Below are 15,770 nucleotides of genomic sequence, written 5' to 3'. Positions count from 1 at the left end.
ACGGATAGAAAACGGAAACACGACTTCAAAACTCGTTTTCCACATGTGGGCGGTCATTACACGCCCCTTTCAGCCGATTGGTCAATCAAATCTGAGCCAGTGACGTCATCTTCAGTTCGTTCAACAAAATAATAGTCCTCTGCCGCTATATCAGTAGATGTCATTCTTCTGTGCAACCTTTTGTTTGCACAGATAAAAAAAAAAAAAAAAGTTTTAAAAAACTACATAATTAAGTCTGTTTTTAAGCTGTCATTGTGTTTTTAAAATGTAAAATGTAAATGCCTCAACATCTGTTACCAAGCACATGACATCCTTTGGGCTACTACCACCGATCAATAGGCTATACATAGACTATTCTCTATAGATCAGTGGCTGCACTCATTTTTTTTTTTTTTTTTTTTCTTATTTTAATGTTTTGTTTACATTTTATACATTTAAGTTCAATCATTTAGCGGACGCTTTAGACTATGCAGTCATATTAGAAAATAGGCTATCCACTAGGTGGCAACACCTAATAACGGTATCACCATCGGGGGCTTTTTAGTTTTCCTTAGCTTATAAATGGTCATACAGATTTTATCTCTTAAACACTTTTATGAACACACTGAACATTATTATATGTCACAGTTTACTTGCTATCCTAACTTTTTCTGTCTTTCCTTCGCTTTTGAACGAATTAGCTATAAATGGCCCTGAACATTTTACTTTCAATTTCAATTTAACGGCTATTGGCCATTCTGCGTCAATTGCTTTAGTGGACAACAGCAAAACAAAAACTCTCGTATATTAAACATAGAACTTTTATTATCTTTGTAATTATTTTATTATCTTTTATCATTTTTGTAATTATTTTATTTTGTAAATATTCGTGGCTTAAACAGCGGGAAAATTTACTGTATGCAGTTCTGTGGATGTTTTGAAAAACTTAAACTAAACGAAAATTATTGTTGACTTGTCAATAATTTCTGTTTTTTCCCCCTGACTTTCAACTGATGCGATCATCATCATTTCATTAACCGACAAGATTATAGTAAATTAGAATTAAACGAAATTTGATAAATGTCTGTGAATCATTAAAAAAAATCCCAGGGATTTAGTTTTAGCCTACATGAACAAATAGCAGAATAAACAACAGAACATGAGGATTCATCATCATCACGCACCTGCAGCGCTTCTGTGAACCTAGAACAAATGATTCAATTATATAAAAGGAATAAATAGCCTATGTCTATGCGCGAAATTTATTTCACTTAATTAACATATTACCAAAATGAAAGGTTTCCTTTCTGTGAACTTCTCAAAAATGAACCGACACTCATATTGTCGCATTTTTTCCCTGAGACGGCAGAAAAAAATGTCTTTATTTTACGAACAATCTTTTGTTTTTATTATGAGTGTACAAAAATAATAGGCCTATTTAACCCTTCACAGATTCGAATGGTGTTACATATATTTGAACATAAATGTCTGAGTATTTTAAGTTGTTTCCGCTTTTATAAGAAAATTCAAGTGAACGCATCGGCGCCTCACGCACACACAACATCAGTTTTAGTAACATAACAGCCTGTTAACTGTCAAAATAACATACATTCAACCAAATATAAAAAGTTATACTGCTCATTTTAAGTAGTCTGTGTAGGCTACAATAAAAGCGTTTAAATAATAAATATAGTTTAGCCTCCAAATCGTGAATACTGAAACATTTGGATTTGTGTCAAATTAGAGAGGTATAGTTATAACGCCGGTTTCTGTTTCAGTTCAGCTTTAAATTAATTCGTTTTGGCTTAACATTTATATATTATTTTTGTCATAACTAAAATAGCTATGTAGCTGTAATTTTGATCTTTAATGTTTGATCTTTACATATTCCCTCAATCTTTTAACCAGGGTTATTAACATTAGCCTATAATTCAGCAGGCAAAGTTAGGCTATATAAAATAAATAAATAAAGAGAGATGAGCAATTGTTCGTTTTTCCAAATTTCTTACACTACTTATTTATTGTGATTTATTCTATTTATTCAAAATTGAATAAAATAAAAACTGTAGTTTTTTTTTTAATCTGTGCTTTTCATCCGCTCCTCTGTGTGGGTACTAGTGCAGTTTCACTATGCATATTAAACTACAAACAGCATTACAACAGTCTGTGTGCTGATTAACATTTCTGAAATAAATATTTCTGTGAAATACGCGTTAGGTTGCACAGAAGGAAGCCGATTTATGACATCTACTGATATAGCGGCAGAGGACTATTATTTTGTTGAACGAACTGAAGATGACGTCACTGGCTCAGAATTGATTGACCAATCGGCTGAAATGGGCGTGTAATGACCGCCCACATGTGGAAAACGAGTTTTGAAGTCGTGTTTCCATTTTCTATCCGTGACCCGAAAAAACGAAAATCGAGTCAAAATCTCGTTTTCCCGTTTTTTTTTAACAAACGAATAAACGGGAAACGACCGTTTTCTCGTTTCTGCGTATTTCATTTCAAATTGGAAAACAAACTATCAAAACGTACACGGACCTGAAGACAAAAGAAGACATTAAATCTCTCCAGATCTCAGCAGAGGATTAAACAACTCCTCAAACAGCATTACAGCTTCACATATTACTAACCAAATTGACTTTATTTCTGTACAAAAGTTCTTATTGAGAATTAACAGAAGTTTAACACTCATGTTTGTTTCATTTGAAGTCACCATAATGGTGTTTCCATTAGTTGGGCTCTTAACTCTTGTGTTTGTTTTCTTTGGCTGCTGTAACAGTGTGTGAGGGCAGATGGTGATTTTTAGCTATTGAAGGTTTTATAATAATCATGAATAGCCTGGATCACTGATGTCATTTGAATATAACAATTGTGTTGTGCCATAATACATTTAAATTACAAACCCTGTTTTACTGCAACTAGGGATGCACCAATAGGGTGAATTGTCCTAATGTGGGACATTTTTTGCATTTCAGATTTCTGTGACATATTGCGATTTGTAGCCAAAACATTAAATTCATACACCATTTTAAAAACCCCAGGGGTGTCTCCCAATCAAATCAAAAGAGAAAATGGAGATAATACATTCATAAAAGAAATTATAGACATATTAGTGCTCTTAGTGCAAGTCGTCTAAAACAATCTGGTGCTTCCTAATGTGGGCCAGTTGTGTCCCTAATGTGGGACACTGAAAATTCTATGATAAAAGGCCAAAATTTATAATGATGATAACAATAATAATAATAATGATGATAATAATAATAATCATAATAATAAAAGGTCTATGAAAAGGCCAAAGTCTATGATAAAAGGCCAAAATCATTTGATTCATGCAGAATAGTAAAAATCTTCTTAAGTTAGTAATTATGGATGGATTGATTGATAATTGAACATCATCAGATAAATAATACAATATGATAGTTTTGATGCATTTATTGTAAAGACATTAGGCAACTATTTTCATATAGGCTATGTTATGTTATATATAGAAAAGAGTTAAATGCACAGTCAGAATTCAACACTGTTCTCTTCACTAGGCATAGCCTAGGCTTATTTGAAGGCCAAATATAAAATCTTGCAACCTGGAGAAAAAAAAAAAAAAAAAAAAAACTTGAACAAACTTTAGGCTAGATTTAACCTTGAGTCAAAATTCATAAAAATGTTGTGAACTGCATAAATGTTTAAGACCATTTGGCCTAATGTTTTCTATTTTACTAAACAACAAACACACACAATCATTCTATTATTGCATAGCAACACTAAAACACTGTAAAAAAAACCTTTTTTCCCCCACAAACCATGCCCCACCACACATTTTTGACTGACTGAAGTACTGTCCCACATTAGGCGAATCATACTGTCCCACTTCTTGAAACCACATTTCCTAAAGTGGGACACTAGGAAATTTGCTAAAAATAGAAACTATATAGTTTACACATACAGTGTTATAGTATTTTTTGATGGACATACATTTCATAAGCGCATTAGGCCAAAAGATATCATGATTTTTTTGTTTAAAATTAATTTATACTCCTTAATATCAAGTTTGTCAAAACTCTATGTCAAAACTCTATGTCACCTTTGGGTGGCTTTCACATAAGGTCCTTCCTTTTTGATGATTGCTACAGTCTCATATATGACTGAACATTTGAGAGGCTATGTGATCACATGGCACCACAGCTTCAGATAACCTATAGTTTCACTGACATTGATGTAGCTATTTATGCGGGACCTACAAACACTAAACCTTAGGTGTCCCACATTAGGGCAATTCACCCTACCAGTATCAGTACCGGGCCGATACCAATGTACTTGTACTCATGTAGCCTACTCATGTACTTGTACTCGTACTCCTAAAAAAATAACCCCAACACTAAAGACCAATACCTCACATGACGTAACTGACAGAATTTTCCGTCCACAGAGACACCGACGGCAGCAGCATAAACAATGTCAGCCTCAGAGGTGTGGAAATACCTACAAATTAATGATGACAACCCACAGATTGCGAACTGCATGCTTTCAATCACTATTGTTATCGATTAGTGAAGGCGGGATAGACGGAATCGCGCTGAATGACATAGACCAGAAGCGCGTTCTCTCTCTTTCTTGCGCATGAATCAAGTCAGTTCGCCTGAATGGTCAAATGCACACTGCAGCACACATAGTTGTCAAAATGTCCATGTCGAGTATCTCCATGTCGAGTATTAAATACAGTCGGTTATGGCTTAAGTGGACGAAAACATTTGGGTGAAAACAGTATTTGTGTCAGGATCATAGACGTACGAAAGGATCTCCACCTGTCGCGATAATACAAAACTCCCCTAATATTAGAATAACCATTATAGAAGAATAAAATAAAGCATAATTTGTTACCTTTTGGAGCTTGGAAGAGTTCATTTTGAGCAGATGTTTTATGCCATCATCACTGTTCCTCGTCAGAGCTCATTTCCCAGTACATTCAGCAAATGATAGCCTAGTTTTGATAATATGTTTGAGATCTCGAATATGAGCCCATTCTCGATCTCAAACATATTCTCAAAAACTATCTTCAGCATCTTCAAAATTAATATTTTAATTGCTAATAGCTTTACCAGATTCCCCATTCAGTGACAGCGACACTCATAGCCTATTTGATTGCATTCGGTACTTGCTCTGCAGTAAATCTGAGCCATTTCATGTTTTGCCTATTCTTTTGTTTTCTGTCTGAATGAAACGTTACTTCATCTTTGTGTATCAGACATTGCCAACATTTGTGGAATAAAGTTGAATTGCACTTATTCCGTCATCAAAGATTCAATTATTGTTATGCAGAAAAAATATACGTACACCTCGAGCTGTTAGCGACCCTATACAATTGTTTACAAAAAAAAAAAAGAATAGTTAAATAGGCATTGTTTTATTATTTTGTTATCTTGTTATATTCTTTATAATGAATTGATTGAGGAACTCTAAGAAGGTTGATGTCTAACTTTAAAAATGAGGAGGAGGGTAGTGAATGACATCCTAAAATCTTGTATGTAACAAAATCGAGTGACATTGAAGTCTCGAAATGGAAAAAAAACGGCTGTTATTGAAATCTCAGAGGAACAAAACTGACCGTCATTGAAATCTCATAACCCAGTAAAACCAGCCGTTATTGAAATCACATAACAGAATAAAAATGACCATCGCTGAGATCTTGTAACCAAACAAAACTGACCATCATAGAAATCTCGTAACCGAACAAAACCAACTGTCATTAAAATCTTATGAAACAAAATTGAGTGACACTGAAATGTCGTAATGGAAAAAAACCCGGCTGTTATTGAAATCTCGTAGAGGAACAAAACCGACCTTCATTGAAATCTCATAACCCAGTAAAACCAACAGTCATTGAAATCTCATTACCAAATAAACCGACCATCATTGTAATGGAACAAAACGGCCATCATTGAAATCTCATAATGGGACAAAAAAAAACTGTCATTAAAATCTTGTGAAAGAGCAAAGCATACTGTATTGAGATCTCATAACTGAATAAAACCGACTGACAATAAAAGTAACTGTAATTGAAATCTTGTAAAGGAACAAAACTGAACAACCGAACAAAAATGGCCGTTAGTGAAATCTCGTAACCTAATAAAACAGACGTCATTGAAATCTCATAAACAAATGAAAAATTTCTGTAATGAAACAAAACCATTATTGAGATCTCATAAAGGAACAAAACAGACTGTCATTGAAATCTTGTAAAGGAACAAAACTGACAGTAATTGAAATCTCGTAAAGGAAAGAAACTGACTGCTATTGAGATCTCCTAAAAGGATCAAAAGTGATTGTCATTGAAATCTCGTAGCGAAATGAAAATGATTGAGATCTCGCAACCGAACAAAACCAACCGTTACTGAAATCTCGTAATGAATAACTGAAACAGAACTAACCGTCATTGAAATCTCATAACAAAACAAAACCATCAAACATTGAGATCTTGTAAAGGAACAAAACTGACTGTCATTGAGATTTAGTAAAGGACCAAAATCAACCATCGTTGAAATTTCGTAAAAAAACAAAACCGACTGTCTTTGAAATCTCGTAAAGGAACAAAGAAATAAAACTGACCATTGGTGAACTCTCGTAATGAAACAAAACTGAAAAAATAAATAAACCTTCATCGAGATCCCATAATGTAACAAACTAGACGGTCATTGAACTCTCCTAAAGGAGCAAAACTGACCGTCATTTAAATCTTGTAATAGAACAAAATGTCTATTTTTGGAATCTCGTAAAGGAACAAAACCGACCATCAAACATTGAGATCTTGTAAAGGAACTAAACTGACTGAAAAGTGCTTAGCGCTACGTCAGGGTCTGAGCAGACGTACGCACTTTTCCTTGTCAGATTGCTGCAGGTTTTTGGAAATCTAAGCTATATTCTTGCAGTTCACCATTCCAAATTAAAGGATTTGGATGATGACTGTTGATCTTTTATCTGTAAATGACATTAATTAAGTGTCGTTTACAATGCGGAGAACTAAAACCATTCAGCTGCACACAAGTTCAAGATCATTTACAATTTATAGATTTCACATCTGAAAGAGAGGCGTACGCTTGTTTTCTGTGAACGTTCATTCTATGAATCACACATATGCACATCTGAGAAATGATCGTAAGATCAAATTTAGGATGGTTTCTGCACAACATTTTATAAATGATGTAACCAAATTAAACCAACTGACACTGCAAACTGACATCATTAAAATCTTGTAACGAAACAAAACAACCATCGTCAAGATCTCACAATGGAACAAAATCGACCTTCACTGAAAGCTCATAAAGGAACAAAACTGACCATCATTTAAATCTCATAAAGAACAAAATGGACCGTCACTGAAATCTTGTAATGAAACGAAACCGACTGTCGTTGAAATCTCATTGAACAAAGCTGATCATCATTGAAATCTCGTAACGAAAATGAACTATCATTGAAATCTCGTAACGAAAATGAACTGGCATTGAAATCTTGCAACCAAATTAAACTGACTGACACTGAAAATCGACCATCATTAAAATCTTATAATGAGACAAAACTGCCAATCATTGAATTCTCGTAACCGAACAAATCCCACCATCACTAAAATCTCACAGGAACAAAACCGACTGTCATTGAGATCTCAAAAAGGAACAAAACCGACCGTCATTGAAATCTCGTGATGAAACAAAACTGACAGTCATTGAGATCTTGAAAAGGAACAAAATTGACTGCTATTGAGATCTCCTAAAGCAATAATATCTGGTCCGCACCCACGGCCAGATTATTTTGATAGTGGCGGGTTCTGAAATAGATCTGCCTGGAGAGTGCAGTTCATGGTTGCATAGCAAGCTTTCCACGCGTTTTTTAGACGCGACGTGAACGGTCCCTAATTCTTTGCAAACAGCAACAACTTTGTTGCAGATAAGACACAGCGGCTTTGCATTCACAAAAGGTAGGTAGGATTAATGCATAGCTTTCCATTCTTCTTTGTATGCCCTATTTTCACTGTCAACTTTCCTCTTTAGACTCTTTGATAGTGCCATTTTCTCTCACCAGCTAGCTTAAATGTTAACATCACTCTGCACACGACGTAATAGTGTACCTCCAGCACGCAAACCATTTAAAATAAATGCAGTTTAGTGAGGATGCCAAGGAATAATTCTGAGTGTAAAAGTAGGCTACGTAAAATAATTATTACAATAAGTTAGGCTCCATTGTGTAACAAGTAAATTAAAATGATACACATTTATTATTCACAATATGAAAAAAGGAAATAAAACATTAAGAGCATGACTCAAACATGCCATTAAAGGGCTTATTCAAGTCCTCTTTTATTTTTTGAGTTGTTTTTATCCATTCCGCATCTCTCACATATTTGTGTTTTAGCAAGAGGTCTGTGTTGCAAGTTGGTGAATGAAGATACATGTCAGGTTACGTGTCACTACTCTGCTTTATTAATTTATCCAGTGTAAAACCCGGACACCGCCACACAAATGTGACTTTTTGTTAATGACTGTCATACTACTGGATATTACACAGAGTAACAGTTCACTTGTTACAAAAGACATTCTAACAGTCTGTCACAGGCAATTCTAGTTGCATTTTTTTCATCAATTATCCTTTGACTATGTACGGAGCCCCGCACATGACATGCAGAGGTGGGTAGTAACGAAGTACATTTACTTCGTTACATGTACTTGAGTAGTTTTTTGGAAAATTTGTACTTTTTAGAGTAGATTGAAATGTGGGTACTTTTACTTTAACTTGAGTACATTTGTAATGAAAAATCTGTACTTTTACTTCGCTACAATGGGCAACGTTCCTCTCGTTACTTTATTTTAATTCAATACTGTAAATGTTAAGAAATGCGTAGTTTATTCCATGCGCGCTGTCTCTTTTTTTCATGAACGATGCCCCATTCACAAATGAATCACTCTTTTGAGTCGATTCTGTTCAAAGACTTGATCAAACAAGTTGGCAAAACTGTCTAAATTGATTCGCGAATCAGTTTGAATGATTTGTTCAGTTCCTGCACGCGCTGAATCGTTTGAAGCGGTTTCTCACTCGGAGCGGATGAAGTGGCAGTGGACCTACAGTCAATTAAAAGCAAATCTGCAAATGCATCCAATTGTTTGCCAGCGATGAAGACCTTTATTAGTTGAGCTGCGTATGCTGTCTGTGAACAATTCCACAGGTAGGCCTATCGATTTCATTTGATTTTACTTCATGATACAGCCAATAGCCGACATTTTACAACCAAACAGATTATTACGTCACTATAACAAAAGTATGTAGTATTTCTTTACCGTTTTTATGGGCATATATCTTATACATTAATTTATACATATACTATTGCGCAATGGCGGCGCCAGCGACCTGTTCGTCTTGAAAATGAACGCTTTGCGTTGACACAGTTAAGCAGTTTACACGCGCCTGCTGAAATATACATTTGATTACATTTTGGAGAACAGACCGAAGAAGATCCGTCAATGTGTATTTGATCATTGTTTGTGTCAAGTTCAGATATGAGCGCGAGCACATGTAAAGAGTTTTCCCTCTTCTTTAAAATGTAACGTTAGCTGTATACGTTATTAATATAGTAACGATACATTCGGGTTACAGATGCTAGAAATAATGCTTGTCTCTTCTATGTTTGTTTGTTGCAAAGATATCTAATTATGATAATAAATTAAATATCTATTTAAATAATAAACATTAAATAACATGCTATTGTGTGTGTGTATATATATATATATATATATATATATATATATATATAAAAGTAACTAGTAACGAGCTACTTGAGTAAGATTTTTATTGGATACTTTTTTACTCTTACTCAAGTAACTATTAGGATTATTACTTTCACTTTTACTTTGAGTAAATATTTCTATAAGTACTTGTACTTTTACTTGAGTACAGTTTTTGGATACTCTACCCACCTCTGATGACATGCACGAAAAAAAATTAAATCGTGCGCACGATTTACTATTTCGTTCCCTCGATTTACTAAATCGTGCACACGTTTTAGTAAATTGAGGGAATGAAATAGAAAATCGTTAAGCCTACTATTTTTTTCCTGCATGTCATGTCCGGGGATCCGTAACTATGTTCTGGCCCACCAACTAGTGGCGATTTTTTGTTTGGCCCAATGCCAAACTTACTTAACTGTTAATTCTCAATAAGAACTTCTGTACAGAAATAAAGTCAATTTGGTTAGTAATATGTGAAGCTGCTGTTTGAGGAGTTGTTTAATCCTCTTCTGAAATCTGGAGAGATTTAATGTCTTCTTTCATCTTCAGTTGATTTCATCTAAGGCTGCTGAAGTCAGTTGTCTCTTTCTTCTGTTCTTTTCTTTCCTTCAGTGATTCTGCTTGTTAACAGGCTTGTTAATGCTAAGATGATTAAATAATATGGCTCAGATAAGGTCCAGTTCTGGTTTAGTTCTTTGCTCTTGGCTGACATGTGGCATTGCTATGGCCTGGCAACCAGGAGCGGTCCGCCCAAGTGCCATCATTCCACGCCACAAGCAGCCCAGATCATCATACTGCGTGTGACAGGGCCGGCACGATGTTGCTATTTGGGTGAGGTCCACTCAGGCACTCATATGCCTAATCTTCAGACTAATTCTGCAAAACTGCAAGCACATTATATGCTTGACATTCAATTGTTTACAACTGTAAAACAAACTTTTTGCCAAATGCTAAATACAGTTCTCTACATAAGACACACCATTCAAAACGAAGAGCTCTTGTTTTCTTTTGGAAAACACATGCCATTCAAACTTTTACCAATTACCTACGCTCAATGATTATGTGTGAAAACACTATACATACAGTATTTCACAATTGATAAAACACTAAACCCCATTCTCTGAACCCAATGCTCAGTGGCCTAAACCCATTTGTCGAATCAGTCACTTTGTAGGCAAAACCTTAAACAAGTTCAGGTAGTTAAGACACTGTTTGCAAATCTCATCCACTCTTTTTGCAAAACTCTAAACACATTCTTACTCACTAAAACACATTTTGCACTGTGTTGCAAAATGGTAAATACATGTGGCAAAAGTTAAACACAACTACAACTCAGTTGTCATCCTTTAAACACAATGACTCAAAATTATTCACACTTATTTCTAATGATGTGATCAAATCAACTGTATAAAATATAGGTTAGTTCAGAGTGCACAGGTGACACAGGTGCTGAATGATGATACCAACAATAGATGGAAAAATCTGAAAAGTAGAGGAGGAAGAGTATGTGTAAGAGGATGATGAGGAGAAAGAGCAAGGGGTGTGGAGACAAGGCTGTCAAGGCTGGATCCGGCACAGGTTTTTCCCTTTGCCTGGCAAGAGACGACATTGCCTGTGATGTGGAAAATGTCCTCAACAATATTCAATAATATTCAACAATATTATTGATCTGACAGTGCTGACATTATAGGATGAGAACTGAACTAAACTAGCCTAGATGATGACATCACTGTTTTCTGCAGAACTGCTTTATAGAGGAAAATAATTACAGTAATTTACATAATAATTGATGGTCTTTACAATGTAAGTGAATCAACACTGAACTGACTTCAGCTGAACAATGACACTATTTTCTTTTAGAGCCGTACAGCCAAAATTAACCCTTTGCATTACTGATCATCATGTACCTGTTATCACTGTAAAGCTGCTTTGACTATACTATACTATACTAGACTAGACTAGTATCTGTGTAGTATAAATTGCAATTGAAATAAAGGTGACTTGACTTGATTTAGGCCGGACCCAACATGAAGACGTGATGCTGAAGCAGAATGAATCTTTCACTGACTCTGAACTTTTTGTGTGTGTGTGTGTGTGTGTGTGTACTGTATCATGCTTTTCATTTAGAGTTTTCTTTGACCTTTTAGTCATTTGCATTTAGACTGCTGTATGTTTGCAGTATGTAAGTACTGTATATACAGACATTCAATACTATATAATATTGAATATAATACTGTACTTGCAGTACATACAGTATACTTTAAATTCACATTACTTGTGATTTCTATACATTTTATGTAATGGCAAAATGTGTTTACTGTGTTACAATATACTTTTTTTTTCTGTAACCTCATGTTCTGGATGTTGTGTTTTCCATTTTTTAATGTAGTGTCTAATGAATGATCTGTAGTGTTTATATATTGTTTAATGTGTGTATGATCTGAAAGCTTTGTTTGATTTTGCCATAAGAGTCAGAGGTTTTGTGAAATTAGTTTGAAGACTTGGATTTGTGTTTAATGTTTTGAGAAAATGAGTGATGGTTTCAAGAAATGTGTTTTAGCAATTGTGAAATACTGTAACTCTTCACACCTTCGTAAAAATGGTGTTTTCGTATCAAACAGTAAACACAAGCCATCATCTACTAAGCACACAATGTGCCAACTACACACTGATGGTATGAATACAAAACACATCTGGCTTTTGCTTTCTCTGTGTACAGATGTCAATTTGAGGTCATACTTTTGTCATAGTGTCATGTAAACATACAAGGATCCAAACTTCAAGTACTGGTGTTTATTCACACTCATCAAAACCAAGACAAAGTCAGAACACAAAATAGTAATTTCAGAAAAAAAAAAGAAAAAAAAAAGACAATCAGCCTACATCATGTCGTCTTTCTGGGTCCGGCCACAAAATTTCGTCCACATCGCATGCGATACCCTCCAGTCCAAGGCACCGGGGAAAATATCTCCTTGAATGCCGTATCCAGGCCTGACATGATGCCTGCTCAATATCTCCACATGCCTCCTCCATTGCCTGTAAAAGGGCTACCTGTTGATGAGGATGACGGTCGTACACTTTCCAGCGCCAGGCAGAGAAGAACTCCTCGATGGGATTTAAAAATGGAGAGTATGGAGGGAGGTTGAGTGCCATGAAGGATGGGTGGTCTGTAAACCAGTTGCGGACCAAAGCAGCCCTATGGAAACTAACATTGTCCCATATGATGACATATCGGGTATGCTCTGGTCTCTGAACAGTGAGCATGTCATGTAAGGTGTCCAGGAATGCAATAATGTGTGCAGTGTTGTATGGGCCTATGGTTGCATGATGGTGAACAACACCATTTTGGCTTATAGCTGCACACATGGTTATGTTACCACCACGTTGTCCTGGGACATTGATGATGGCACGGTGTCCAATAATGTTCCTGCCACGTCTCCTGGTTTTACTGAGGTTAAAACCGGCCTCATCTACAAAAAGTAGCTCATGTCCCATGGCATCTGCTTCTAGTTCCATCACTCTCTGGACAAGACAAAACAAATGCAACACATCAGGCCCATGCACAGCACTACAGTATGCACTTCCAAATTCAGAACCAATGACACTATAGCTTACCTGCACATAGTCATATCGCAGTTGCTTTACACGTTCTGTGTTTCTCTCGAAAGGAACTCTGTAAGTTTGCTTCATTCTTATTCTGTGGCGCGCAAGTACACGACTTAGTGCAGAAATGCTTACACTGTGTATATTTTGAAAGATGGTGTCATTATCAATTATGCGCTGTTGTATTTCGCGCAGTCTTATTGCATTATTGGCAATCACCATGTTCACTATATGGGTCTCTTGCTCTGGAGTGAACATTCTTCCTCTGCCCCCAACATCTGGACGTCTAGCAATTCTGTAAAGTAACAATTTCAGTATTTTTGCATGTATGGTACTGTTGTGTTTCTCATTAGAGTATGGCAGTGCTACAAAGTACTTACCGATTCTCATTTCAAAATGTCCTAATGATGCTTGCCACACTGTAGCGGCTCAAATTAGGCTGAACCCGTTGGCCAGCTTCCCTCAGGGTCATCCCATGGTTGATGACATGGTCCACTATTGTAGCTCTGATGTCATCAGTTATTCTATTTCTTACTCTTCTTACCCTTCCTCTTTCCCCCCCTCGTCCTCTTCTTGCTCCTCCTTGTCCTCTTCCTCTAACTTCCTCTAACCCTCTCGCTTCTTCACCTCCACGTCCTCTTCCTCCAACTTCTTCACCTCCACGTCCTCTTCCTCGGCCTCCTCGGCCTCCTCTGATTCTCACTCTTCTCACTCTTACTGCTCCTTCCATTGTACTCCACACAGACAGCTTACCTGTGGCTTATTTATAGTGCTTAGGCTGATTGCAAAGTGAACTAATTATCTAAAACAGTTTTCACATGTGAAAGTGTGCCAGACAGTTGGCAAAATAGTGTTAATGATAGCCATACATGTGTATAATTTTGCTAGGAGTGTGTTGGAAATTTGGTAATTGAGTGTAAGAAGTGAGTTGTGTTTAAAGTTCTGCAAAAAGAGTGTTGTGCAGTGAATTGTGCCTACAGTTTTGCAAAGTGTGTTACAAAATTGCAAACTGAGTGCAAAACAGTGTTTGTGCTTTTAGTTTTGCAAACTCAGTGAGTGGTTTTGCTATACGTATTAATAGTTTTAGAAATTGTGCTACAAGAATCACGATTAGCGCTTAAGCATTCAGAAAAAACTGTAATTGATGGTCTTTACAATGTAAGTGAATCAACACTGATCTGACTTCAGCTGAACAATGACACTATTTTCTTTTAGAGCTGTACAGCCAAAATGAACCCTCTTTGCATTACTGATCATCATGTACCTGTTATCAGTGTAAAGCTGCTTTGACTATACTAAAAAAAGCTTTCAGATCATACACACATTAAGCAAAATATAAACACATACAGATCATTCATTAGACACTACATTAAAAAATGGAAAACACAACATCCAGAACATGAGGTTACAGAAAAAAAAAGTATATTGTAACACAGTAAACACATTTTGCCTATACTATACTAGACTAGACTAGACTAGACTAGTATCTGTGTAGTATAAATTGTAATTGAAATAAAGGTGACTTGACTTGATTTAGGCCGGACCCAACATGAAGACGTGATGCTGAAGCAGAATGAATCTCTCACTGACTCTGAACTTTGTTTTTGTTTTTTGTGTGTGTGTGTGTGTACTGTATCATGCTTTTCATTTAGAGTTGACCTTTTAGTCATTTGCATTTAGACTGCTGTATGTTTGCATATGTACTGTACTGTACTGTATATACAGATGTTCAATACTATATAATATTGAATATAATACTGTACTTGCAGTACATACAGTATACTTTAAATTCACATTACTTGTAATTTCTATACATTTTATGTAATGGCAAAATGTGTTTACTGTGTTACAATATACTTTTTTTTTTCTGTAACCTCATGTTCTGGATGTTGTGTTTTCCATTTTTTAATGTAGTGTCTAATGAATGATCTGTATGTGTTTATATTTTGCTTAATGTGTGTATGATCTGAAAGCTTTGTTTGATTTTGCCATAAGAGTCAGAAGTTTTGTGAAATTAGTTTGAAGACTTGGATTTGTGTTTAATGTTTTGAGAAAATGAGTGATTGTTTCAAGAAATGTGTTTTAGCAATTGTGAAATATTGTAATTTGTTCACTTGCATTTATTTCGTAAATATATACTGAATATGTTGTCATCTATTGTGCTTTATACAATACAGATTGTTTCAATGCAGCTTCACAATAGTATCAAATTCAAATTCTGCTGTAAAGCAACAAGCCAATAGTGTCATTATTCAGCTCAAGTCAGTTCAATGTTGATTCACTTCAGTTCAATAACTGTAAAGTTCATCAATTGTGCATACATACTGTAGGCTATATTATAAAGTGTTTGTGCACATGTACGTGTTAGTGCTATGAGAAACTGTGCTCTCCACTGCACAATGAACAAGAAAAGACACG

At 35.6% G+C, this 15,770-nt stretch overlaps 1 protein-coding gene across 1 annotated transcript; it reads right to left on the bottom strand.

The window, feature by feature from the left end:
* Positions 1–12,354: 12,354 nt before the first annotated feature.
* On the bottom strand, positions 12,355–14,515 carry LOC125266059. The gene is made up of 2 exons (XM_048186538.1): positions 13,365–14,515; positions 12,355–13,271 (listed from the first exon to the last, which is right to left on the bottom strand). Exons 1-2 carry the CDS (start codon positions 13,740–13,742, stop codon positions 12,624–12,626), a joined length of 1,026 nt encoding a protein of 341 aa, XP_048042495.1. The 5' UTR covers positions 13,743–14,515; the 3' UTR covers positions 12,355–12,623.
* Positions 14,516–15,770: the final 1,255 nt, after the last annotated feature.

Source organism: Megalobrama amblycephala, linkage group LG4 (genome assembly GCF_018812025.1).
Source record: "Megalobrama amblycephala isolate DHTTF-2021 linkage group LG4, ASM1881202v1, whole genome shotgun sequence".
Lineage (NCBI taxonomy): Eukaryota > Metazoa > Chordata > Actinopteri > Cypriniformes > Xenocyprididae > Megalobrama > Megalobrama amblycephala.
This window is presented reverse-complemented; position numbering and strand designations above follow the sequence as displayed.